At 46.6% G+C, this 26,219-nt stretch overlaps 1 protein-coding gene across 1 annotated transcript in view; it reads right to left on the bottom strand.

The window, feature by feature from the left end:
- Positions 1-385: 385 nt before the first annotated feature.
- LOC306969146 (sodium- and chloride-dependent GABA transporter 2-like) overlaps positions 386-26,219 on the bottom strand; it is a gene marked incomplete at both ends in the record, with an annotated part of 31,873 nt that continues 6,039 nt past the window's right edge. Inside the window, 11 exons of the mRNA XM_079564746.1 lie at positions 386-478; positions 787-957; positions 2,803-2,975; positions 4,817-4,919; positions 5,779-5,916; positions 7,041-7,153; positions 11,476-11,600; positions 12,540-12,643; positions 16,892-17,026; positions 21,703-21,835; positions 23,972-24,071. Of these exons, the coding sequence (XP_079420872.1) occupies positions 386-478; positions 787-957; positions 2,803-2,975; positions 4,817-4,919; positions 5,779-5,916; positions 7,041-7,153; positions 11,476-11,600; positions 12,540-12,643; positions 16,892-17,026; positions 21,703-21,835; positions 23,972-24,071 (1,388 nt within the window). The remainder of the gene's footprint in view (positions 479-786; positions 958-2,802; positions 2,976-4,816; positions 4,920-5,778; positions 5,917-7,040; positions 7,154-11,475; positions 11,601-12,539; positions 12,644-16,891; positions 17,027-21,702; positions 21,836-23,971; positions 24,072-26,219) is intronic.

The following is a 26,219-nucleotide window of genomic DNA, read 5'->3' as shown; positions in this document are numbered from 1 at the left end:
ATATGCTATGCATTTCAAAATCTTGTATTTTGAAATATATGAAGACATTGCACTGACACTTTACATATTGAATTGCCATTAGAACTGTTGGAATAGTCAAAATGTCAATGTCAAAATTGGATATAACATTATACTTTGCCAAATATAATTACAAAATGTATACTAAAATAACATAATGCATAGCCATTTGACATATGAATAGACAATTGAATTAAGGTGCCTATAGTCTTCCATATACATCTACATTGGTTTGAACGTGGATCCTCTATGTGACACAGGTTTCTGAAATGTCTTATGCAGTAGTAAGAACACATGCGGGTGTGACTGTGGTCGGCCAGGGCCCTGTAGACACATTAAAGTGTGTCTCTCTGAGGGCTCCAGGGGATCACGGGTCGGCGCCCTGCTCCTTCACCGGCCACCTCGTTTCAGCCGGAGCCGCCGGTCCGTCATGTCCAGGGTTCCACAGGACACGCAGGCGCTACAGGACAGAGAGGAAAGTCCTTCAGCGTCAGCTTTACTCATACATTTTGACCTCTTTACCACCACCTGACTCGGACTCGGACCTGCAGGTCAGGGACTTACTGTATGTGCATCTCTGGTGAGAGGTTCAATAAGGACAATACAATAAGAGAGAGCTGGCTGTTTGCCTCACACTTGATATCACCATATTTTCCTGCCTCATTATGTTGAACTTGAAAATGTGCTTTTGTGCCAGGCCCTGTTCCCCTGCAGCGTCCGGCCTTAGACTGTCCACTGGACTGAGAATGAGTCCTAAAGCTGCCGTACCTCGCGGACAGGACCTTTGGTGAGGTAGATCTTGGTGAGGGCCCACAGCGGGGTGGGAACAATAACGGACAGGCTGAGGGCCCACCCCAGACTGTAGGCCCAGCCCGGGAACATGGAGCCGTCACTGGAGGTCAGAGGGTCGCTGTTCAGGAAGGAGCACACCAGGAACACCTGAAGGACACGCCCACACTTCAGTTAGAGTTTGTGGAGACTGTGTGTTGATGTTTGGATCATCCCGGGCTAGAGCTTGGTTAAGCTAAGCAATTCCCGTCTGGGATCGGGAAAAAGTTTAGGTTCCACTGGCACTGAAAAAAATGAAAGCTTCGAAAGCAAGAAAATCTTCTCTCTTTAGATCCAAGTTTTGATGCTCCCCATTTTTTTCAATCTTTTTTCCCATTTTTTTTTCTTGTTTTGGCCACATTTTTCCACCCTTATTTTTCACAAATTTTTTATTGCTCATGTCGTCCTCATCCCCCAATTTATTCCCCTATTTTTGTCCCTTTTTCCTTATTTTTGCTACAATTTCCCCCAATTATTCCCCATTTTTCACACATTTCTTGGCATTAGAGATGAACCCGATATTGTAAATTTGCAGATCGGACACACATTATTGTTTTGTTTTCTGGTGATAGATGACAAATACTTTAGTGTAGGTATAGGAAAGTGTTAAAGGAAAGTGTTCAGGTGTCGGTATCAAAAACTAAGTATCTTCATAATACTGGTCTAAAAAAGAATGGAACGGTAACCAGCCCTACTGGTGATACAATACATTCTGAAAAGTGAGCCGTGACAGGTCTTTGAACTCAACACCAATGAGTGAAAACAGCTTAAACAACGACTTCAATAAAAGACCTTTAGCTTGAGCTGTTAAATGATCAATAACTTCTGACTGAAAAGGAAAACTACACATTAAACTTTCCACACAAAGTACCACCTCATAAAGAGTCCAACTGTCCGGCACCCACACTGATCCTGGATCAGATATCAGTGCAGACTGAGGAAAAACACTGGACTGATTTCTAACATTCGACACTGAAGAAATCTGGACAAGCTGTGCTCTTAACCTGTAGAAGTCAGTCACTGACTGGTTTTGTTAAGAGAGCACACTGGCCCCAATTATGGCCCATTAAAGTGACAGTCTGTAAGATTAAATGTTTTACAAATGTCATAGATGTGTGTAATTATGTTAGTAATATTCAATAACAATATTATCATACCGGTATAGATCTTGGACACCGGTGTAACTTTCATACTGCGGGAGATGAGATCATTTGTGGCGCAGCTCATGTCAGAACCACACGGAGATGCTGCTCAGAGTCACTCAAAGCAGCAGCAGAAACATGACTGTGGAGCTTCAGGGGCAGCGCTTAAACAATCTAATGATATGAAGGAAGTTTGTTGCTTTTGTTTCTCATATTTACGAGGAAAGGTCTCAGGATTTGCGTCCTGGATGAACTCCGGAGAGTTGTAGCATCACCTAGCTCGCTAGCTAACTTTCTGGCGTGTGTGTGTGTGTGTGCGTGTGTGTGTATTGCCTGACAGTAACACACGTGCACAGAGGAGGTGAACTTACAGGAGCATTTACTGTGATGGAGATGATGAAGGTGCAATATTATTTGATCTAATCTTCTGTGTTTTTCCAGATGGAGGCAGAGATTTAGATGAATTTAGATGGATAAAGAGAATAAAACAGCTGTAAATGAATTTTCCAATCGACAAAAGGCTTTGATTTTTATGTATTTTGCCAGGTGTAAATTATATATATTATACCAAATATAACGTTATCGATATATTTCATTTTCACACAGTGATATACATTTTTATATCGCCCTGCCCTAGTCCCCGGCCTATCACTCTGACCAATGAGACAAGCTCTCCAGTCCGGTCCAATCAGGAGTGAGTGGGAGGAGCTTGATCATTTTGGAAACTAGGGCTGTCACTTTCCCACTGCAGAGTGTGTGTGAGTGAGTGTGGTCTCACCAGGCTGAGCAGAGGGGTGAGTGAGTGTGGTCTCACCAGGCTGAGCAGAGGGGTGAGTGAGTGTGGTCTCACCAGGCTGAGCAGAGGGGTGAGTGAGTGTGGTCTCACCAGGCTGAGCAGAGGGGTGATGCACTTCCAGCACAGTGCGAAGAGAGAGGGAACCTGCTGTCCGGTCATGGCCTTCACTTCAGCACACAGACGCTCCGCACCTGGAGGAGGAAACATCATCCATTATGCTCTTCACCTGCCTCTGCCCAGGGTTCAGAGGAGCATCCTGGCTCTGACCAAGCTGTTTTTAGCTAAAGCTCAGCCTTCCTGAGATAGCCATGTGAATCATCTGAAATGAACCCATGATTAATGCATTCGTTACCTTTGGATTCACGGTGAGTTAAATGTTTTGACAGCAATAATTTTAAGGTAAATCTGTTACAATTGTCACAGCACCTCAGGCCTCATCTGCCTCCCTGGGGGGCTGGCTCCTCCCCCTCACCTTTGTTTATTGCAGGAGTGAAGACATGCGTGCTGGAGTTCCCACTGTAATCAAGGAGATTCAAATATCCACTCCAGTGAGCTCAGCACTGCCAGATCCTAAAATACTCTAGTCAGTACTACGTTCCAGCTTTTTGCTAGTATACTTACCTTTGGAGAATATACTTACCTGTTTTTCCATCCTGCTTCAGATCTCCGTACTCCAGCTGCCTGTCTTCTCGCTCCCTCCTGCCTGGTTCCACTCCCTCCCTCCTGCCTGGTTCCACTCCCTCCCTCCTGCCTGGTTCCACTCCCTCCTGCCTGGTTCCACTCCCTCCTGCCTGGTTCCGCTCCCTCCTGCCTGGTTCCACTCCCTCCTGCCTGGTTCCACTCCCTCCTGCCTGGTTCCACTCCCTCCTGCCTGGTTCCTCTCCCTCCTGCCTGGTTCCACTCCCTCCTGCCTGGTTCCACTCCCTCCTGCCTGGTTCCACTCCCTCCTGCCTGGTTCCGCTCCCTCCTGCCTGGTTCCGCTCCCTCCTGCCTGGTTCCTCTCCCTCCTGCCTGGTTCCACTCCCTCCTGCCTGGTTCCACTCCCTCCCTCCTGCCTGGTTCCACTCCCTCCCTCCTGCCTGGTTCCTCTCCCTCCTGCCTGGTTCCACTCCCTCCTGCCTGGTTCCACTCCCTCCTGCCTGGTTCCGCTCCCTCCCTCCTGCCTGGTTCCCCTCCCTCCTGCCTGGTTCCCCTCCCTCCTGCCTGGTTCCACTCCCTCCTGCCTGGTTCCACTCCCTCCCTCCTGCCTGGTTCCTCTCCCTCCTGCCTGGTTCCACTCCCTCCTGCCTGGTTCCTCTCCCTCCTGCCTGGTTCCCCTCCCTCCTGCCTGGTTCCACTCCCTCCTGCCTGGTTCCACTCCCTCCTGCCTGGTTCCTCTCCCTCCTGCCTGGTTCCTCTCCCTCCTGCCTGGTTCCACTCCCTCCCTCCTGCCTGGTTCCGCTCCGTCAGGCCTGGTTCCGCTCCGTCCCCCCTCCGATCTGCCCTGTCCTGCTCCATTGCTCTGTTAAATAAATACTCACCTTTTTGCACTTGTTCCTGTGTGTGCTTTTGGGTTCAGCCTGATACGTAACAATAATGTCGGGGAAGAACAATACAAATCCAATAGGGAAGCTGTGATCACTGAATGACTTCTATATTTGTTACACAAAGTTGTTCTGCTAGACTGTAAAAGAAAACCTGTTCCTCCTGGGGGGGCCCAGGCCATCTCACTTCTCAACAAACCACAGGAACCTTTTCCATCACAGCCTCCAGACCTCCTGTGAAATATAGAGGTGTTTCACTGATGCCAGTGGCTCCAGCAGAACAAAGTGAAGGTCCTGCTATTTGGAAGAGATGAAGATGTGCAAATTTACAATATCAAGTTTATTTACAATTTCAAGAGATGGGGAAATTAGAATATATAAAAGAATATATGAAATAAGGGGGAAATTTAGGGAATGTTGGTAAAACAAATTGAGTCTGTTCGGGGCAGTTTTGTTTTTTTGAGCAGTGCATATTTCTGATGGTTTTCAAAATGACTTGATGGTCTCACCAAAAGCCCAGCCCGCTGCCACACACTGGACCAGGCAGATGAACAGGAGGCTGCCCCCGGTCGCACCGTAGTAGTCGATGAGCTGGAACTGGTACATCCCACCCTGACAGAGCAGAGGTCAGAGCAGAGGTCAGAGGTCAGAGGTCAGGTCAGAGCAGAGTTGGTCACAGAACGAGATGCCTGACAGACACAGGCAGACCAACAATGATGAAGTCCAAACGCCTTCATTGTGACTGGGATTAATACATGGAGGTCATTTTGGATTGTGACCTGAGCTCTCTCGTTGACCAGACGCTGTGGCTCGTGCTTCTCTAAAGTGACACATCTGTGTATTGACTTTATTACTACAATTATACTTGTGGTCCTACATGTTGTCCAGGCTTTAGTGACGACAGAGACCTTTTCTGAAGTGTGAGTGTCTTCTGAGTTCTGTGTTTGGCCCCGCGGCCCTCTGACCGAGCTTTGGTGGCCCTCAGGCTTCTTCTTGAATTGAGACGCATCACTAGAGAGTTTTATAATCGTACACAATTATAGCCTCAAATAACAAACGTGTTGTTTTGGGAATGTGCTGGATTTGAAGCGGTCACTGCATGAAGCACTGGTCACTTCTGTGGCCCTCAATGATGCTGCACATGTAATTATGAACTTGTGGTCCAGTAGATGACTTGGGTGGGTGTCTTGCATTATGTGCTCACTTATATTCATGCAACTGCATTACATTTACATGTGTATCTATGTGTCCTTTATATATTGTACAGATATAGTATTGTTTGCAGGAAGTATTTTACCCATAGGGCATTGTGTGTGCTTTCTCTGATGTTTGACATGTAGATGATGAGTGTGGTGCTCATGGTCGAGGAGCATCACACATATTACACTGCACACTGCCATGTTACTCCTCGGGGGTGTGCTGACTGACTTTGATCGCCCTCAGCTGGTCTGACAAAGGGAGGGAGCGTTACCGATGTGGTCATAGGTATCTGCATGATGAAGCAGAAGAGGCAGAAGACAGTGAGGAAGATCTCCCTCCTCCATGGTCCCTTCAGGTGCCGCGGGAACAGGTCGATGACTGAGGAGATGATGGTCTCCAGCCCAGTAAACTGAAACAGAGCCGTAATCAGGAGGGGGAGGCACACATCCCCCTTATTCACTCTTCCTTTCAGTCACAAGTCTGCACGAAGCACAGGCACTGAACGCAGGGTTTATCCAGGCAGAGGCAGGTCAAATGGATTTCTTTTTAATGCCATTTTAATGCTTAAATACTACATTTTAAAATCACAAACGCAGATATTTAATTTCTGAGGATTTGTAAACATTTCATCAAACAGAGGAGAGAAGATTGGACAAAATGGGAAACCTTTGGGTCCGTTTCAGCCCAAACTGCAGCTGAACATCTTACACTTTGAACTATACAGTCAAAATTGTCAACCCATGTCATCATTTTCCAATAAATATAGGTTTAATGCCAGTTTGAATCTAATTTACTGCTTTTTAATTTAAGCCTTGATTTGGGCAAAATGTGTTTCATTTATGTATTGGTTTATTTGGTCGGGACAGTAAACACACCACACGCACGTTCGTTCATCCTGGCCAATTGCATGATTGCACATGTTTTTTTTGGTAGAGGACAGACACAGGGAGAACATGCAAACTCCACAGAACGGCCCCGCCCAGGTGGGAATCGAACCCGGGACCTTCTTGCTGTGAGGCATGAGTGCTAACCGCTGCATCACCATAGGCAAAATATTCATGGACAAACCTGGGACTGCATGATGTTCATTCCTTTACATTGACTAAAGTGGGCGTGAGAGTTGCATTGTAAAGCCCTCAGTCACCACTGATGACATAGTGTTAGTTCCAAACAAAGCCTCCAGATGGAAAATGAAACGACCAAACCACGACAGATGACAGACAGTTGAAAAGCTTGTTCTGTGATAGAAAACTCCTGTAGGACCGAGAGCTGTGATGATAGAGAGAGAAAAGGAAGCGATGTCCTCAAAATGTGCTTTAGCTTGAAAAAACACCATTTTCATACAGGTCTCATAGCCGAGCGATTCATCCTAAAAACAATCGGTAGCTTAATCGATTACCAAAATAATCGTTAGATGCAGCCCTATCAAAACACATTAGTCCACACCCAGAGAAGAGACTTAGAGAGGCTTATTTAGTGCCAGTGAATGACCTTCAGTGACCATATTAGGGTCATTCCTAAGTACAGACTCACCACAGTGTCCAGGCCCAGCATGAGGAGCATGATGAAGAAGCAGACAGCCCACAGCTGAGGCAGGGGCATCAGGGCCACAGCCTGAGGGAAGGCTATGAAGGCCAGACCAGGGCCTGAAACACACAGCAGCACTCCCATGTTTAGGCTGAGAAGGGAAATGGGACTGTTCAGAGTCACAATCCTAAAACTGGCTGCAGTAATGTGAATACACAGACGAGCTTCTTGCCGTCTGGTGACCGACCGCCTGCTCCTTCTTCTTCCAGGCCAGGTTTTGGCGTTGTTGGCATGGTCTTTGGCTGATTTCTTCTCCAGCATAGAGACGACTGTGTGTGTGTTTTGGCCAACCTGGGACTTCAAAACAAAAAAGACCGTCCCTCCCTCAGACCCCACACACACACTAGGCTGTGCGTATCGTAACCGGGGGCACCGGGGGCACAGGAGCCAGTGTGTTTTAGGCCTCTTTCACACCACCAGAGTTCCTGAACGAGCTGAACCCGTCTGTGGCATCATTCACGAGTCAGGCTTCAAGTGGCGTCCTGTAGTGCCGATGGGACAGCACGCCGCGGCGCCTCCGCTCCCAAAACCAAAACTGGAACTCAAGCGCGTTGTTTCAACACTAAAATTTTATAAAGCAATTTCACGTCTATCAAATCGTATACTTGGAATACATAAGGAAATATAACTTTAGGTGTGTTAATAACATCATTTTCCATGTAATACATTAGATTTTTTTTTTATTGTGCACGTTAAGGAAACATATCAGTTGTATTCCTGTCTTATAGTTATCATAGTGTTGCTTTAGAATGAACCACGAGGAGTTGTTTTGAGTCCAATACTACTCTAGGCGCTTCGCCCGCTCCGTGGCGTATGAATACATGCCGCTCGCCGCAAAGGGCGAGCGCCCTGAGCGGCCGAGCGCCCTGAGCGGCCGAGCGGCCGAGCGCTCGTACATGTACACTGCAGGCGCTATAACTCCCATTGTTTCTTTAACAGCTGAAGTGTGAACGACACCATGTATTATTTTTGACTAAAACTCATCCATCACATACTGTTGTATGTCATGAGGATGTTGTTTTGTGAAGTCAACATCTTGCTGTTATCCACCTTCACTGCTTTCCTTTTGGGAAAGTGGCGATGTGGAAAAATGACATGGCAGTGTAGCTATACTGCCATATGTCAGGCAATATTCCTCTCTTTATGAAATAAGCACCCAATACTCCTCGTAGTAGTAATACTCATAATAATAATCTTTAACTTTCATACACTCATATAAATAATCATACAATGCAGGACAATCATTTATTTCTTTAGTAATAATGTTTTTCATACATTTTCGGACAGAAATCGTCTTTGCACCGCGAGCTGCAGACGGGAAAAATGTGCTTTAAGTTTAAAAGTGCTAAAACTAAGCATGTTCCTCCCCCTACATGTTCCAGTAATGTCCTAATGTGTAGAATGAGCTCAGACCTGTTCACCACAACTGCCTCGAAAATCCTGCTCTTAATATACAGTGCCTCTCGAAAGTATTCATACACCTTGAACTTTTGCACATCTTGTCATGTTTACAACCCTAAACATAAAGATTTTATTTTGATTTTTTTACTGAACGTTCACACACAAGTAACAGACAACTGTGAAGTGAAAGCAAAATGATACATGATTCTGTTATTTTTCAAAAAATAGAAAAGTGAAAAGTGGGGCGTGCATAAGTATTCATACAGCATTTTCTGAGTGCATTAAATTGCCTTTAAAACATTCCTAATGACTCCAGAATGTTCACTCCTTGGCCTAACGGGTAAATAGAGGCACCTGTGTGTAATCTACTCTCAGTATAATTTCAGCTGTTCTTTTAGGCCCTCAGAGCTGTGGTCGGAGTGTGTTGGTCACTAAACAACATCATGAAGGCCAAGGGGCACCAGAGAGGTCAGGGATAAAGCTGTGCAGAAGTTTAAAGCAGCCTTAAGTTATACAAAGATTTCCCAAGATTTAAACATCTCCCGGGGCAACTGTTCAATCCATCATTCGGAAATGGGAAGAGTAAAGCACCACTGCCAACTTACCAAGACACGGCCGTTCACCAAAAATATCAGAGCGAACAAGGAGACACTGGTCAGAAATGCAACCAAGTGCCCCATGATAACTCTGGAGGAGCTGTGAAGTCCTGCCGCTGAGCTGGGGGAAACTGTACATGGGACAACTATAAGTCGTATCTACACAAATCTGGCCTTCATGGACGGGTGGAAGAAGATAAGATAAGATGATACTTTAGAAGAAAGCCATTATTGAAAGGAGGCCTTAAGAAATCCCGTTTGAAGTTTGCTGAAGTCATATGGAGGACACAGCTCCATGTGGAAGAAGGAGCTTTGGTCAGATGAGACAAAAATTGAACTTTTTGGCCCAAATGCAAAACGTTTTGTATGGAGCAAACCTAACACTGCTCATGGTCCTGAGTGCACCATCCCCAGTGTCAAATATGGGGGGGGGAGCATCATGCTGTGGGGCTGCTTTTCCTCAGCGGGGACTGGGGAGATTGTAATAATAGTTGTGAAGATGGATGGAGCCAAATACAGAGACATTTTGGAGGAAAACCTGCTGGAGTCACAAGAGAACTGAGGATGGGGCGGAGATTCACCTTCAGCAGGACAATGACCCTAAACACAAAGCTAAATCTTCAATGGAATGGTTCAATAAAAACATATTAATGTGTTAGAACGGCCCAGTCAAAGTCCTGACCTAAATCCTATTGAAAATCTGTGGAATAATCTGAAAACTGCTGTTCACAAACGCTCTCCTTCTAATGTGACAGAGCTGGAGTTGTTTTGTAAAGAGGAATGGGCTAAAATGTCAGTCTCTACATGTGCAAATCTTGTAGAGTCAAACCCCAAGACTTGCTGCTGTTATTGCCGTAAAAGGGGGTTCCACAAAGTATTCATTCATGCTGTATGATACTTATGCAAGCCCCACTTTTCACTTTTCTATTTTTTGAAAAATAACAGAATCATGTATCATTTTGCTTTCACTTCACAGTTGTCTGTTATTTGTGTGTGAACGTTCAGTAAAAAAATCAAAATAAAATCTTTATGTTTAGGGTTGTAAACATGGCAAAATGTGCAAAAGTTCAAGGTGTATGAATACTTACGAGAGGCTCTGTAGAAGGTGCAGTTACACGTATGACCTGAGGTGGCAGTAGTGAGTATAAAATGGCCAACTTGCATCTAGGCTCTTTAAGGAGCAGAAACGAGTGCGGCCGCCTCGGCTGTAGTGCACACACACGACACATCTGGTAAACAGGGAGTCACCTGAAGCGAGCCTTGTGAATGCACGAGGAGAGAGACTCCAAGACCCATTTGGCTACAAAAAGGCGTGTGGTGTAATACTGGCAAAGGCTGATCCTGTGTGCTTCAGCCAGCCCCATCCAAGAACACGCCTTGTTAGCGAGCTAACAGAGCTAACAGAGCTAACTGAGCTAACAGAGCTAACAGAGCTAACAGAGGGGGGACGGACCGCTCCAGTAGGAGAGAGACAGAAGGCAGTGACTCTGCAAGTCAGCACCATTGTTCTTTGAGAGAAAATGGGAAAAAGTCAGTCTAGAGACGCTACACTGAGGGGACTTCAGACGTCCCACAATGGCAATCAGGAAAAGGCCATTCTAACGTGTGGGGGACCTTCACAAAGAGTGACGGAGGCTGGAGTCAGAGCATCAAGAGCGTCCACACACAGACGGGTCCTGGACATGGGCTTCAGATTCCTCTGAAGCATCCTGGTCTTCAAACACCTCAGCAGAGCCACAGGCTGAGAGCATCCATGCCACGCCCCCGCGTTAAGGCAGTCATTCAAGTTAAAGGGGCCCAAACCAAGTACTAAGTACTTATACAGGATTAGAGTTTTCAGAGGACCCACATTTCTCTGTTTACATTTTTTTTTCATTGATTTTATGTAATATTCAAATTTTCAAAATTTACAAGCAGCAAGACAACATCTTCAACATTAAAACAAACAAAGGTCTGACGTATGTCCCTTTGCATGTCATGAGTCTATGTCATATATTAGTTTCACATTTTAAACTGAATTACAGAGATAAATGAACTTTTTTCACAATATTGTAGTTTTCTGAGTTTCCCCTGTAAGAAGGTAGAAAAGAGAAAACAAAATGGGAACATCACGAGAGCTCTTACTGGGGAGAACTCTAAGATGTGGAAGTAATGTTCAATAACAGTGTGTAAAAGAGTATACTGCACACACAGCAGGTCCGGGTTCCAGTCCCACCAGGACGGGGCCTTTCTGTGTGGAGTTTGCATGTTCTCCCCTTCTCTGCGTAGGACAACCCAAAGTAAACCAGACCCAGGGAAAACAGGCCAACTCTACACACACATCCTCAACATGAGTCATGACCTGCTGTGCTGACCACTCAGCCACTGCTGGGAGAGAGTCGTACCTGAGCTGACCACCATGTCCACAGTCACGCCCTGTTGCTTGGCCATGAAGCCCAGAGTGGAGAAGACAGCGAAGCCCGCCACGAAGCTGGTGCAGCTGTTGAGCACACAGAGCCACAGGCTGTCCCTGCACAGAGAAGAGACGGTCAGCACATGACAGGCAGAGACGGTCAGCAGAGACGGTCAGCACATGACAGACAGAGACGGTCAGAGATTGTTAAAAATGACTTATAAAACAATTGATGCTCAACTGACACTTTCAAAATAAACTAATATGGCATTTTCTTTGAGTTAACGAATACATGAGGTAAAGTCACTGTGCTGCAGATACAGGTGCTTTTGTTTTGTTTTTGTTTTGTTTTTTTGCACTATATTGCTACAATTGTTGATTTTGTTCTACTAAAACAAGGCTTTTGCCATAGTTACCATTTGTTTTAATATAGCTTGTTATTTGCATGGATAGAATTACATTGAACAAATAAAAATAAAATAAAATAAAGTAACTATTATTATTTGCAGTTATATGTGTTTCGTGCTTGACATCGCCGTGTTTGGCCCGTGACTCAGACACTTTTTCATTTCGGCCCTCAGAGACAAAAAGTTTGGGCCCCCCTGTGTTAGGGCCCTGAGGTCCTCAGGGAGGGGTCTCTTGGTGGTTCCCAGAGTGAGGACTAAACACGGTGAGGCTGCCTATAGCAATTGAGTGCTTTTTCATCAATAATACTATAATCATATATACAGTTGTGCTCAAAGTTTACATTCCCTGGTGCACTTCCTGTTGTCAACCAGGCCAATGATGGAAAAGTCACCATACCTTCTGTGAAACATGGAGGTGTTTCACTGATGACAGTGGCTCCAGCAGAATAAAGTCAAGTATATCATATACATATAATATGCAGGGTGTTACATACGGTTGTTAACCAATCAGGCGGCCTTCCAGACACACCTTGGTCTTGTTTTAATTGGTGAATAAACAGTCTGCTGCCCTCTGTTGGTGATTGGACCTGTTTTTGACATACACTTACCATTGAAGTCAGAACATACAGTGTGTCATGCTGTGACTCACTTGTAGCAGTTGTTTTGCTCTTTGTTGTAGCTGCTCAGTATGATGATACTTCCAGATGCCAGGCCGTAGGAGAACATGACCTGAGAGCAGGCGTCCTGCCAGACCTGGAAACACGCACCAGGATTCAGTAAAACATGCTTACAGCTCTCAGACCTCAACTGTAGCCATTATTACACAGTTATTTAATGGAATCGATGAGAATAGAAATATCATTTAAAACAAACATTTTTCTACGGTTGACAGTCCATGTTTTGTCATAATTGTTAAACTCTTCTAAAGTGTCTGTGCTGTCCGTCAGGGCAAACCGGTTTATTGGCCCTGACTGTTCCACTCTGTTCCTCATGGCACAGACCTCACCCCCTGCCCATCACTGGCCCATCATAGCACCAGGCACTGCCCACTTTGGACGGTCTTTTTGGACTGGAAGTGTAGACATTGAGGGCCCGATCTTCCCCCTCGCGCACCAACAGTGTTAGTGCAGATGAGGGTGACGTCTTACGTGCAAACCAACAGTGTGCAAATGCTTGCGTGGCTTAGAAAGAATGGTCCAACTGAGACATGGCGTGACTCTCCCGTCACTCTACTCATCTTTACATTAGCATCGAGCACGGCCTCATGTACTTCAGTCAGCGTTTAGGCTGAATCCTTTTCCTGTGAGTTACACATTAGCCGTGTCCTGAGAGAAAGAGAACATCCGGCCAGTCCTGCTCTGGCGCTGATATTGAAGAGCACGGGACAATTTCACATAACGCCCCTATCAGTGGCACAGTCTAGTCGACCGCCTGTGTTTAAAACAATAAATCAGGCCCTGAACGTGAACATTCAAGCAATAGCTGGACCTTCACTTCTGTAACCTGATACAGTTACTACAGGCCAGCCATTCATTTTGCTTCTTAATATTTTGAAGAGCTACAACACAGCTCACTCCACAGTTTTACTGCAAACATTCCTTTGGATATCTCTATGTTATATTTTTTCGCAAACATCATTTTATTTGATTTATTTTTAATTTGATAGAGACAGACACAAAAACATAGACAAACTGTAACATAAGTCTGATGAAGTATGTTGTGCCTAGAGCAAAAGCTCATTTGCAGCACTTGTCCCATTAGACAGTAGAGTTCTGAATGACAATCGACAGCTTACTAATTAGGAAAGAAGAACTTATTTTTAAAGGTTATTGTGGTCAACATACAGTGCCTCTCGAAAGTATTCATACACCTTGAACTTTTGCACATTTTGTCATGTTTACAACCCTAAACATAAAGATTTTATTTAGATTTTTTTTACTGAACGTTCACACACAAGTAACAGACAACTGTGAAGTGAAAGTGAAATGATACATGATTCTGTTATTTTTCAAAAAATAGAAAAGTGAAAAGTGGGGCGTGCATAAGTATTCATACAGCATGAATGAATACTTTGTGGAACCCCCTTTTGCTGCAATAACAGCACAAGTCTTCTGGGGTCTGACTCTACAAGATTTGCACATGTAGAGACTGACATTTTAGCCCATTCCTCTTTACAAAACAACTCAAGCTCTGTCACATTAGAAGGAGAGCGTTTGTGAACAGCAGTTTTCAGATCTTTCCACAGATTTTCAATAGGATTTAGGTCAGGACTTTGACTGGGCCATTCTAACACATGAATATGTTTTTATTGAACCATTCCATTGTAGATTTATCTTTGTGTTTAGGGTCATTGTCCTGCTGAAGGTGAATCTCCGCCCCAGCCTCAGTTCTCTTGTGACTCCAGCAGGTTTTCCTCCAAAATGTCTCTGTATTTGGCTCCATCCATCATCACAACTATTCTTACAATCTCCCCAGTCCCCGCTGAGGAAAAGCAGCCCCACAGCATGATGCTCCCCCCCATATATTTGACACTGGGGATGGTGCACTCAGGACGATGAGCAGTGTCAGGTTTGCTCCATACATAACGTTTTGCATTTGGGCCAAAAAGTTCAATTTTTGTCTCATCTGACCAAAGCTCCTTCTTCCACATGGAGCTGTGTCCTCCATATGACTCTTAGCAAACTTTAAACGGGATTTCTTATGTTCTCCTTTCAATAATGGCTTTCTTCTTCCACTCGTCCATGAAGGCCAGATTTGTGTAGATACGACTTATAGTTGTCCCATGTCCAGATTCCCCCAGCTCAGCGGCAGGACTTCACAGCTCCTCCAGAGTTATCTTGGGGCACTTGGTTGTATTTCTGACCAGTGTCTCCTTGTTCAGTTTGTTAGTTTAGGTGGACAGCCGTGTCTTGGTAAGTCTGCAGTGGTGCTTTACTCTTTCCATTTCTGAATGATGGATTGAACAGTTGCTCCGGGAGATGTTTAAATCTTGGGAAATCTTTGTATAACTTAATGCTGCTTTAAACTTCTCCACAGCTTTATCCCTGACCTCTCTGGTGCTCCTGGACCTTCATGATGTTGTTTAGTGACCAATACACTCCGACCACAGCTCTGAGGGCCTAAAAGAACAGCTGAAATTATACTGAGAGTAGATCACACACAGGTGCCTCTATTTAACCGTTAGGCCAAGGTGAGAACATTCTGGAGTCATGAGGAATGTTTTAAAGGCAATTTAATGCACTCAGAAAATGCTGTATGAATACTTATGCACACCCCACTTTTCACTTTTCTATTTTTGGAAAAATAACAGAATCATGTATCATTTTGCTTTCACTTCACAGTTGTCTGTTACTTGTGTGTGAACGTGCAGTAAAAAAATCAAAATAAAATCTAAACCTATGTTTAGGGTTGTAAACATGACAAAATGTGCAAAAGTTCAAGGTGTATGAATACTTACGAGAGGCACTGTAACCTGCTCTTAAAGTTATAATGCAGATCAGAGGTTACAGTAACCGACAGTTCTCAGTCATTTACACAATAGTTTTGCTCTGATGGAAAAATTGGAAGGCCATCCGTCATTTTGACAGATTGTAGATTGCAGCAAAAAAAATCCCCTCCTGGAATGGCCACCTTAACGTGGTGGAGGGGTTAGAGCACCCGAATGATCCTGGAGCTCTGTTGTCGGGGGCTTCGTGCCCCTGGTAGGGTCTCCCAGGGCAAACAGGTCCGAGGTGACGGGTTAGACCAAGAGCGGTTCAGAAGCCCCTCATGAGAGACCAACAGGCCCTGTTAGAACCATGAGGCCGTCCTTCTGTGGACCCACCACCTGCAGGAGGCGCCATAGGGGTTGGGGCAATGTGATTTGGGCAACTCCAACGGCTGCCCCCGCAACCCGGCCCTGGATAAAGCGGAAGAAAATGGATGGATGGATAAAGTCAGTGAAATAAACCAATCAGCGATTAGTGGACGTGACGACATCCGTAGACCAATTCAAAAAATATGAAGTGAATATAAACTCACGCGGAGAACGCGGAGGCAAAATCCCTGAGTACTTCATCCATGATTAGTTTTGGCTGATGTTGAAGTTAATTGAACTAACAACATAGTGGTGCGGCGAGTGACGTAACCTTGTCATTTCTCTGTGACGGTCGTGATTGGTTCGGCCTGAGCCATCAATCAGCAACTTGTTGACTGTGTGTGGCCACACCCACTTCTTCTTCGTGCAGAAAGAAGGTGGTTTATCAGGCTAGCGTGGTGAAACGCCGGTGTAGAGAAGGCTTCAAGATGCACGACATGAACTGCTGAATATTCCCCATTGTTTCTTAAAAATAAAGTTAAAATTGAGGAAATGCTAATAACAAGCTCTGCATTTGAAGTGGTGAAATATGAGCCTTAAAGTTGATGAGCAGAGAATGCTCTGAATAAGCCGTCCAACTTTGACACTTTCGTATGAGTTTTAATGTGTTTTTGTAGCAAAATGTGTGTTCCATGATTCTGTTTAGTATAGCTCCATCTATCCAGAAATATAGGTATATGTGTCTAATTAAATACCTTTAAATGGATATACATGTTTTTCTTAATTAGAAAATGAAAAAAGACAAAGACTAGCACGTTCTCCCTCATGTTTTTTTAGAATATACTGTAGGGAAAAGCTGCAGCTGTGTGGACTGAACGGACAGCAACAAGGGGGGACATGCTGTGGACCCTGGTTGGATAAGGTTCAAAATTTGATATGAAGATGACATCTAATACATAGTTTCATTGTTAAACTGACTGACTGAAAACATTGGCTGTCTGTGGTTCTGTACGGGCTTTGGCAATGATACAAAAAAATAATACACAACAACACAAAAAAAGATGAATTGAATGAGTTCATTTTTGGAACTATGAACGAACTATCAATGACACAATTATGAACGATGTAAAAAACAAATGGACGATCTCTTTGCTCTGAGATATTGTTAGGGGCACTATGCAAACGTAAACCAATGCTGAGCTCACCTCCAGGTCGGCCAGGCGAGAGGGCTCCGGGTACAGGTAGAACAACACTCCATCCCAGGCTCCAGGCAGTGTCAGGCCCCGCACCAGCAGCACAGCCAGCATCACATATGGGAAGACTGCGGTGACGTACACCACCTGACACAGGGTGCATGGTCCTTTAAACACATGTGAGGTCAGGCAAACTCACATCAACCCTCCTGAATCTGGAGTTCAACCATTATTCAGTTTCTTACAGTCCCTGGACGACCTTACTGGGACTGTAAACGGTTCACTAACGTTTCAGTTCAGCAAAAAAAAAACACAGAAAATAAACTTACAAAATGTAATTGTTTAAAAACAGACTGATCATTCCAGATGATTTAATGGGACACATTAATGTCTCTTTGAAAATCAATTCCAATTTCTGGAGATTTATCCACAATATTAGATTATATTTTCAATCATAGTTTTGTACTTCTACACCAAAATATGTCCAAGGAGAGATCTGTCACATAGCGTCCGTGTAAAACTGGTTCTGCTGCACTTCAACTTGCACTGCCAAATAAACTGACCAAAACTGTATCAAAACATTTTACGACTGTACCGAAGCTAATGTGCGGAAGTGAAGCGGTTTGTAGATTTTTAATCTTATTGCTTGCATATATAAGTCACAAAAAACATCTGCCTGTAATTGGCCATATGATTTCTGTTCTGTCATGGTTATATAAACTGTTTGTGCAAATGTTATTGTGACGGGGCTCGTATGGCTGATAGTGTTAGAAACGGCGTGACAAGGTTGTACGTTTTTTATAACACCATCTGTTTATTTTTACTTTATACAAACAACGTTCCCAAGGTGCTTACTACAAAAAAAAACCCAACAAACAATACATTATTTACAATTTCAATATTTACAATAATGAGGCACACAAGGCTCTCATAGTTACCTCCTTTGTAGATGGACCAACGCAGACTGGATGGGGTGAGAGGGCGCCCCTCTTTTATACTCACTGGCCCCTCCCCCCAGCCAATCACCACCAGTGTACTGTTTACTACCCTAAAACAGTATCAACCAGTCCTGAACAATTTACTACACACGCAGAATATCAATCTAACTACTTTAGCATACTCACAGAGCCCAGAAACTACCCTTTAACTTTACAATAATTTATTCACTGAAAACTGGGCTGGCCATGATGACGTCATGCGCCGGCGTCCCGCGTGTGACGCAATATACCCGGAAGAGTGCAGACGCTCGGTTTGCCCGTGGGGACATGGATGGGGAACACGGAGGTGTGGAAGAATGTTTGGTGGACCACGGGGTTATGGAAGGGAGATGGTTCAGCGACGGCCTAGTGTGCACCCAAGACCCCCGCGATGGACGTTGAACTACTAGCGTTTCGCAAACGCGGAACAGACGGAGGGAAAACGGGACCGAGCAACAGGTGAGTGTGGATGTGTGCGCGTTAGGTCCTAGGTGGGTCGCGGTAACTTCCCCGCGGGCTCGGACGGGGTCACTCCGTCACACCATCCTTCTCCTCCCGGAGGTTGACAAAGTCTTGGCAACCTGGAAAGGTAGTCGGCCACCAGGTTAGACTTCCCCGACCGGTGCTTGATCACAAACTTGAAGGGTTGCAATGAGAGGTACCAGCGCGTCAGTCTGCTGTTATGGTCCTTCATCGAGTTGATCCAGGCGAGTGCTCGATGATCCGTCTCCAGATCAAACTCTCTCCCAAGTAGGTAATACTTCAAGCTCTCCAGAGCCCATTTGATGGCGAGTCCCTCCTTCTCAACCACGGAGTATCTGGATTCTCGAGGCAACATCTTGCGGCTCAGGTACAAAACAGGCTGCTCCGCTCCGGTCTCCCCTTGGACAAGGACCGCCCCAAGGCCTACATCTGAGGCATCCACCTGCACCAGGAAGCGGCGACTGAAATCCGGACTGCGCAACACTGGAGAGGAACAGAGGAGAGTTTTCAGGGTGCTGAAGGCAGTTTCACACTCACCAGTCCAAGCCACTGGGTTCCTCTGGTCCTTCATGGTCAGGGCAGTGAGTGGGGCTGCAATCGTGGCAAACTGTGGCACAAATCTCCGATACCATCCAGCCAGGCCCAGGAAGGATCGCACCTCCTTCTTAGTTCGAGGACGAGGACACTTCTGGATAGCTTCAACCTTATCCATCTGGGGTCGTACCTCTCCTCTTCCCAGCTGATAGCCCAGGTATCTGGTCTCATGGCGGGCCCACTCACACTTGGCGACATTCAGGGTCAGTCCAGCCGTCTCAATCTTCCCCAGGATGGTCCTCAGGTGCTGGACGTGCTCCTCCCAGGAACTACTGAAAACCACCACGTCGTCCAGGTAAGCTGCGCTGAACGCGTCACAGCCCTGGAGCACTCGGTCCATAAGGCGCTGGAAAGTTGCAGGGGCACCATGCAGACCGAAAGGCATTACTGTGAACTGGAACAGTCCGGCTGGTGTCCTGAACGCGGTGTAGGGTCTACTGGAGGGCTCCAGCGGCACCTGCCAATAGCCTTTACACAGGTCCAGGGTCGTGATGAAGGCTGCAGAGCCAATGCGGTCCAGGAGGTCGTCTATCCTTGGCATCGGATAAGCATCAAACTCGGAAATGGAATTGAGCTTTCGAAAATCGATACAAATGCGCAGAGACCCATCCTTTTTGAAGACAATCACGACTGGACTGCACCACTCCGAAGTTGACGGCTCAATGACCCCAAGTTCCAGCATCGACTCCACCTCCTTCCTGAGTTGTGCCACCAACTGCTGAGGAACGCGGTAAGGCCGTTGACGGACAGGGTTGCGGTCCTTCAGCCGAATCACGTGCTCAATCAAGGTGGTCCTGCCAGGTTCCGCGGTGAAGAGTGATGGCATGTCTCGGAAAATCTTCTGAAGGTCAGCCGCCTGGTCAACCGAGAGGTGGGCGATGAGAGGTTCGGAAGCATTTGTCACTACCGGAACACCAGGGTCCTCCTCTTCCTCCACTTCCACCTCCCTCACCAGGAATGCCGGTACCGGAAGGGTTGGGGAGATTTCCTTCCATTCCTTCAGGAGGTTCACATGATAGGTCTGCTTGGGCCTCTTCTTATCCGGCTGATGCACCTCGTAGGTCACAGGTCCCATCCTTCTGGTGATGGTGTATGGGCCTTGCCACTTGGCCAACAACTTGCTGTTGGAGGAGGGAAGCAGTAAGAGGACCTTTTGGCCTGGCTGGAAATCTCTTCGCCTGGCCTGTTGGTCATACCAGGTCTTCTGCTTCTTTTGAGCCTCCTTCAGGTTCTCTTCAGCCTCAACCCGGTACCTGGACAGTCGATCCCTCATTTGCAGCACGTACTGGTGACCCCGTGCGCTTTTGACTAACGGGCCCACAATGTCCATTGCTATCCTGCGGAACGGAGTTTGGATAACTGGGAGCGGATGAAGGAGTGCCCTATCAGATTTACGAACAGGAGATGTCATTTGGCAGGTAGGACATGTGACGCAGTATGTGCGGATGTCATTGTACATACCGGGCCAATAAAACCGAGAACTGACGCGTAAATAGGTCTTGTGACGGCCAAAATGCCCTGCCCAGGGGAGCGTGTGCGCAACGTGCATTACCAATTGCCTACAAGACGCAGGGACAACCAGACGTCTATGAGCATTGCTATCGACACACAACACCCCATCCACTATGATAAACTGTTCTTTGCCAGTAACATTATAAATGTCCTGGTCAAATTACTGTCAGACAGTTCTGGTCAGAATAATGCCAGACTGACCAAGCTGTAAGGTTAATGATTAATGATTAAACAAACTTGTTTTGCCCAAACCTGCACGTACTATCTGAGTCAAAATCAGGTTGTACGTCTGATTTAGAGGCAGGACTAACAAGTATATAATGACAGGACAGACTTCCACAGACAGACTTCCAGTCGAATGCTTGTTGAGATGGAACTTGTATTTTTGTGCTATTTGATTGAATAAAGACTTCTTCGAACTATCTTTTCTTCCTGGGGGTTATTTTTGAGTCACGGACCGGAGCAGATAAATCAATAGGTTCAATACTCAGCGTGGACCGTTATCCCTTAGACCTGAAGGTCAAGGACCAACCACTCTGTAGTTGGAAAATGCTCTGCAGTACTGGTGTGTCTGAAGTGATCTGTCCCTCAGTGTAAAACCCTGCCAGTGATCTTAAAGGAACAGGCCACCATTTTTACATACTGACATATGTTCTTACCTGAGCTTAGACGAGCTGATCCGTACCTGTCTGGTGTTTGTGCGTGCCCTCAGTCACGCAAAACGACCAAAGATGTTGTTAGCATTTGGCCTCTCCCAATGTATTCCTAGAGCTCCAAACAGGGTTGAAGCTAGAAGCGACCACGCTCTTCCACGGGCACACAGACCACACAGGTCGAAGCTCAGGTAAGAACATGTCTCAGTATAGAAAAACCATGGCCTGTTCCTTTAAACTGAAAACTGATTCAATCTATGAAATGCTTTTCCAAGAATATAAGGCTTCTGTCCAAGGACCTGACGACCACATGTTTTAATCTGTAAAGTACTTTGTGATGCACCTGTGTATGAAAAGCATGTTATAAATAAATGTATGTATTTATTGATTAACGTCTTGACCAGACACTCCAGATATTTGGGTTTGTTGAAGGGTTCTCAGCTTCCTCCGGAGCGTTGCCCCACATAGAGATGAGTTGACAGCACAGTGTCTCCTCACTCTCGTATCAAAGTGACATGCCTCACAGCCCAATGATTGATCATCAGCAACCTGCTGCCAAAGGTGTCCAGGTAAAAGCTTCTTAGTTATGGTTACAGGTACAAACCTTCCCTGTGGAGCGGACTCCTTTCCAGACGCAGAAGTAGCAGATGATCCAACAGACAAAGAGAGACAGCACCAGCTGCCAATGCACCGGCCCCACGTCCTGGATGCCCTGGGACGTGGACAGCACCCCCCTCCTGAGAGGACATTATTATTAAGTCATTCACTTGATTTGTTTCAGAGATACAGACACACAAAATTCTTCACAAGGGACTGTTGTTCATTCATGGTAGTGGAAAACTCTGTTTGTAGCCACAAAGCACAGTTGCTAGTCTTTCATACAGGCCAGGTGAGTGAACTATGTGGATGGACTCACAGTCTGCTTACATCTGTAATGGAACTGCAGAACCTCCTGATCCAGTGATCATTGCTCTTTCCACTGAGCCACTGTCGCTCTGAGCTTACAGCAGCTGGTTTAGAGCTCAACAGTCATGTGCGTTATTTAATATATATATATATATTTATGTATACTAAGTGTTTAAAAGCATGGCACGGCTAATTAGCTCTGTGCTAACTCATGGACATAAAGCATCCATCCTTCCATTTTCTTCTGCTTTATCCGGGGCCGGGTCGCGGGGGCAGCAGTCTCAGCAGAGATGCCCAAACTTCCCGATCCACACACACCTCCTCCAGCTGTTCTGACCCCGAGGCGACACCAGGCCAGCGTGTCCTGGGTCTTCCACGAGGCCTTGTCCCACTAGGACATGCCTGGAACACCTTCCGCGGGAGGCGACCAGGAGGCATCCGGAACAGATGCCCGAGCCACCTCAGCTGGCTCCTTTCGACGTGAAGGAGCAGCGACTCTACTCCGAGCTCTTCCCGGGTAACTGAGCTCCTCACCCGATCTCGGAGGGTGCGCCCAGCCACCCTGCGAAGGAAACTCATTTCGGCCGCTTGTATTCGCGATCTTGTCCTTTCGGTCACGACCCAAATCTCATGACCATAGGTGAGGGTGGGAACGTAGATCGATCGGTAAATCGAGAGCTTTGCCCCGACTCAGCTCCCTCTTCACCACGACAGACCGATACAGCGACCGCATCACTGCTGACGCCGCACCGATCCGTCTGTCCATCTCACGCTCCATCCGTCCCTCACTGAGAACAAGACCCCGAGATACTTGAACTCCTCCACTTGAGGTAAGGACTCCCCACCGACCTGTAAAGGAGAGGCTCCTTTTTCCGGTGGAGAACAATGGCCTCAGATTTGGAGGTGCTGATTCTCATCCCGGCCGCTACACACTCGGCTGCAAACCGCCCCAGAGCAGCTGAAGGTCCTGATTTGTTGAAGCCAACAGAACAACATCATCCGCAAACAGCAGAGATGAGACTCTGAGGCTCCCAAACCGGACGCCCTCCGGCCCCTGGCTGCGCCTAGAAATTCTGTCCATAAAAGTAATGAACAGAACCGGTGACAAAGGGATGTTGCGATGTTGCAGAGACGTGTCAGTCAAGACAGTCCTACAACATCCAGAGACTTAAGGTTCTCAGGGCGAATCTCATCCACCCCCGGAGCCACCGAGGAGCTTTCTCACCACCTCCATGACTTCAGCCCCGGTGATGGGTGAGCCCACCTCCGAGTCCTCAGCCTCTGCTTCCTCATTGGAAGACGTGACGGTGGGATTGAGGAGGTCCTCGAAGTCCTCCTTCCACCGCCCGACGACATCCCCAGTCGAGGTCAGCAGCTCCCCACCCGCACTGTAAACAGTGCTGGTGAAGCACTGCTTCCCCCTCCTGAGGCGCCGGATGGTTTGCCAGAATCTCCTCGAGGCCGACCGATAGTCCTCCTCCATGGCTTCTCCGAACTCCTCCCAGACTCGAGTTTTTGCCTCTGCGACCGCCCGAGCTGCAGCACGCTTGGCCTGCCGGTACCTCTCAGCTGCCTCCGGAGTCCCACAAGACAACAAGGCCAGGTAGGACTCCTTCTTCAGCTTGACGGCATCCCTTACTTCCGGGCGATGTAATGGAACTTGCAGAACCTCTTGATCCAGTGACCAGTGCTCTTTCCACCGGTCACTGGATCAGGGACATAAAGCACACAAGGTTAAATTGAAGATTTGTCTAAAACGTTATAAATTGGATAGTTATTCAAAGCATTCTGTTGTATTTAAGAATTAGCCATGTCATGCTTTTAAACTGTATGCTAAAGATCCGGACTAAGGCACGTGTGGGTGGGTGGGACGGAGCTCCTGAGATGATCTGAGCATAGGGGGCGAGGTGTCCTCACACATTACAAATGCCTTCACACCACAGAGCGTCACAGAGACAAGTACTCACTCCCAGAACTCCGACACAGATGAGCGGGTCCCGTTTCCAGGGGCCAGGCTCAGGTTGAGAGCTGAGGTGCTGTTCATAGAGGTTAGCTCCACACACCTGTCTGTTCACACAAGTACACGGTCAGTGCATTGCAGAGGTTGAATTCACCCAAAATTGTTGATTCCCTTAAAAGCGGCTGAAGACCAGGGGCCTCATTTATCAAGCTTGCTGCGAACAAAATGAGGCCAAAACTTTGCGTAGCCGCTCCTCTGCGCCAAAGTTGGTATTTATAGAAAACAAACTGAACGTGAAACATTGCGCTCCTCCACGCAAACTAAAGAGCTGCCATACGAGGTGCGCACTTATCATGATTCGTCTTTTGTTCATATGTTTTCTTGTGTTTGGTCTTGTCCTGTGTTTTATTTTGACATGTGTTCTGTTCTTGTGATTTTGCTTTACTCCTCTCGTTATTGCCTGCCCCGCCCTGATGTGTTTCACCTGTGCCCCGTTTCCTCTTGTATTTATACCCCTGTGTTTCCCTTGTCCTTTGTCGCGTCAATAGGTGTGTTTAAGATGAAGTGCGCCTCGCCTCGATTCCAGACGAGACCAGGCGGTGGCGTCCGAGGGCGGAGAAAGGCGCCTCTAATCAAGGCAGACACATCTCAGCCCCGAGAACAGAGAGGAGCCTCAGGTCACGCAGCGTCTCGCGTTTGTTAGAAAGAGTTTGGGAATAAAACTATTTTAAAAGTTTGTGAACACATTTCTGCTTCTCCCACACACCAGACAGACCCATCACTACAGCTACAATAACAGACTCTCCTCTTACAGTTTAGGATTAGAACAATAAACTTATGAATATTTAAATGTAGGCCATATGTTGAACACACTGGCACTTCTGTCAAATATGAACCCTGTGAAGCATTTCTGCAGATTTAAGTAGATCTTGGTGATGAGAAAAAAGGAGGCAGGAGCTGCGGAGCGTCAGGGCAACACGTCTCCGATCTAAACACGACTCGTATCCAATCATCTGTCAGTCCTCTGTCAGCGTACGTGTTTACGGCACTTCATTTCCCACAATCCCTTTGGCCTTTGTAGTTCAGCCAGCCGAGCGAGGCGGAGAAAAGCAACTTCGCTCGCCTACCCAAGGCGCTCCAGCCGCCTCGGTCTCACGAGAATACGGGCACCGTCGCACAGGTGGCGTCAGAGCGATTCTGACCGGCATGCACCGCTCGCCTGCAGCCGCCTGCAGCGCCTCGCTCATCTTAAACACACCTATTGTCTATGTCAGCCCTGGTTTTTGGTTATGTCTGGATTTTGTTATTTTGGTTTTCATCCATTAAACGTCACCAGTTTTGTTGCAGTCCGGCATTTTGGGTTTTATTTTCTTCACACCACCACAAACCGTGACAGCACTTTTCTAAAAACACTGCGGAGAGACGGGGGAGCAGAGACATGACTTGTTTGAGGAAGTCAGGTTTGGTTTGAATTTACTTTCTTCAGCAATTACAAAGATTAGAATGAAATAAGCAAATTATCACGATGTTTGTGAATATTGGTGCGCACATACGTGCACGCTCGTACCCGTGCACGTATGCGCACTGGCACTAAAGCCTTTTAAACGGGAAGCAGGAATGACCCCGGACACTGACCTCTCCTCACTCCACCCGGACACTGACCTCTCCTCACACCACCCGGACACTGACCTCTCCTCACTCACACCACACCACCATGAAATCTCATTCATAAGTCACTTTGCATTGCCTTTTATGGTCAAATGGAGGCGGGCAGAGGGCGTGTCCAGAGGGCGTGGCGTGAGGTCCACAGCTTTCTGCTACAGGTGGAATCAGCGAAGGAAAGCTTGCGGTCAGGTGTGCGTACCGGCGCATACGCAGGGTTTTATAGATTGGAAACAAACTTTGCGTACAGAATTTTGCGTTACTTTCCTACGCACTTTCAAAGTCAGAGTCTCACGCACAGTTTGATAAATGAGGCCCCAGGCTGTTCAGACGAGCTTTTAGACGACAGTAAGTAATACTTACTTACTTCTAGACCGAGAACAAACTGAATTATATCTGGGATGTGATCATTGTGTGTTTTAAATAGTTTTATCTTCTGTGAAGCATTTTGGTCTTCCTGATGTCTGTGTAGGCGCTCAGTCTACAAAGACTTACATTACAGAGATGTTTACTATCGGGGAGAACAGCTGTTAATAGAGGGGAGGGACTAACTCCTCCCTATGGTCTTTATCTGAGCTGCAGGCTGAGCTGAA

Source organism: Gobius niger, assembly GCF_951799975.1.
Source record: "Gobius niger genome assembly, chromosome: 10".
Classification (NCBI taxonomy): domain Eukaryota; kingdom Metazoa; phylum Chordata; class Actinopteri; order Gobiiformes; family Gobiidae; genus Gobius; species Gobius niger.
Note: the sequence above shows the minus strand (reverse complement) of the source record. Positions and strands in the feature narration are given on the sequence as shown.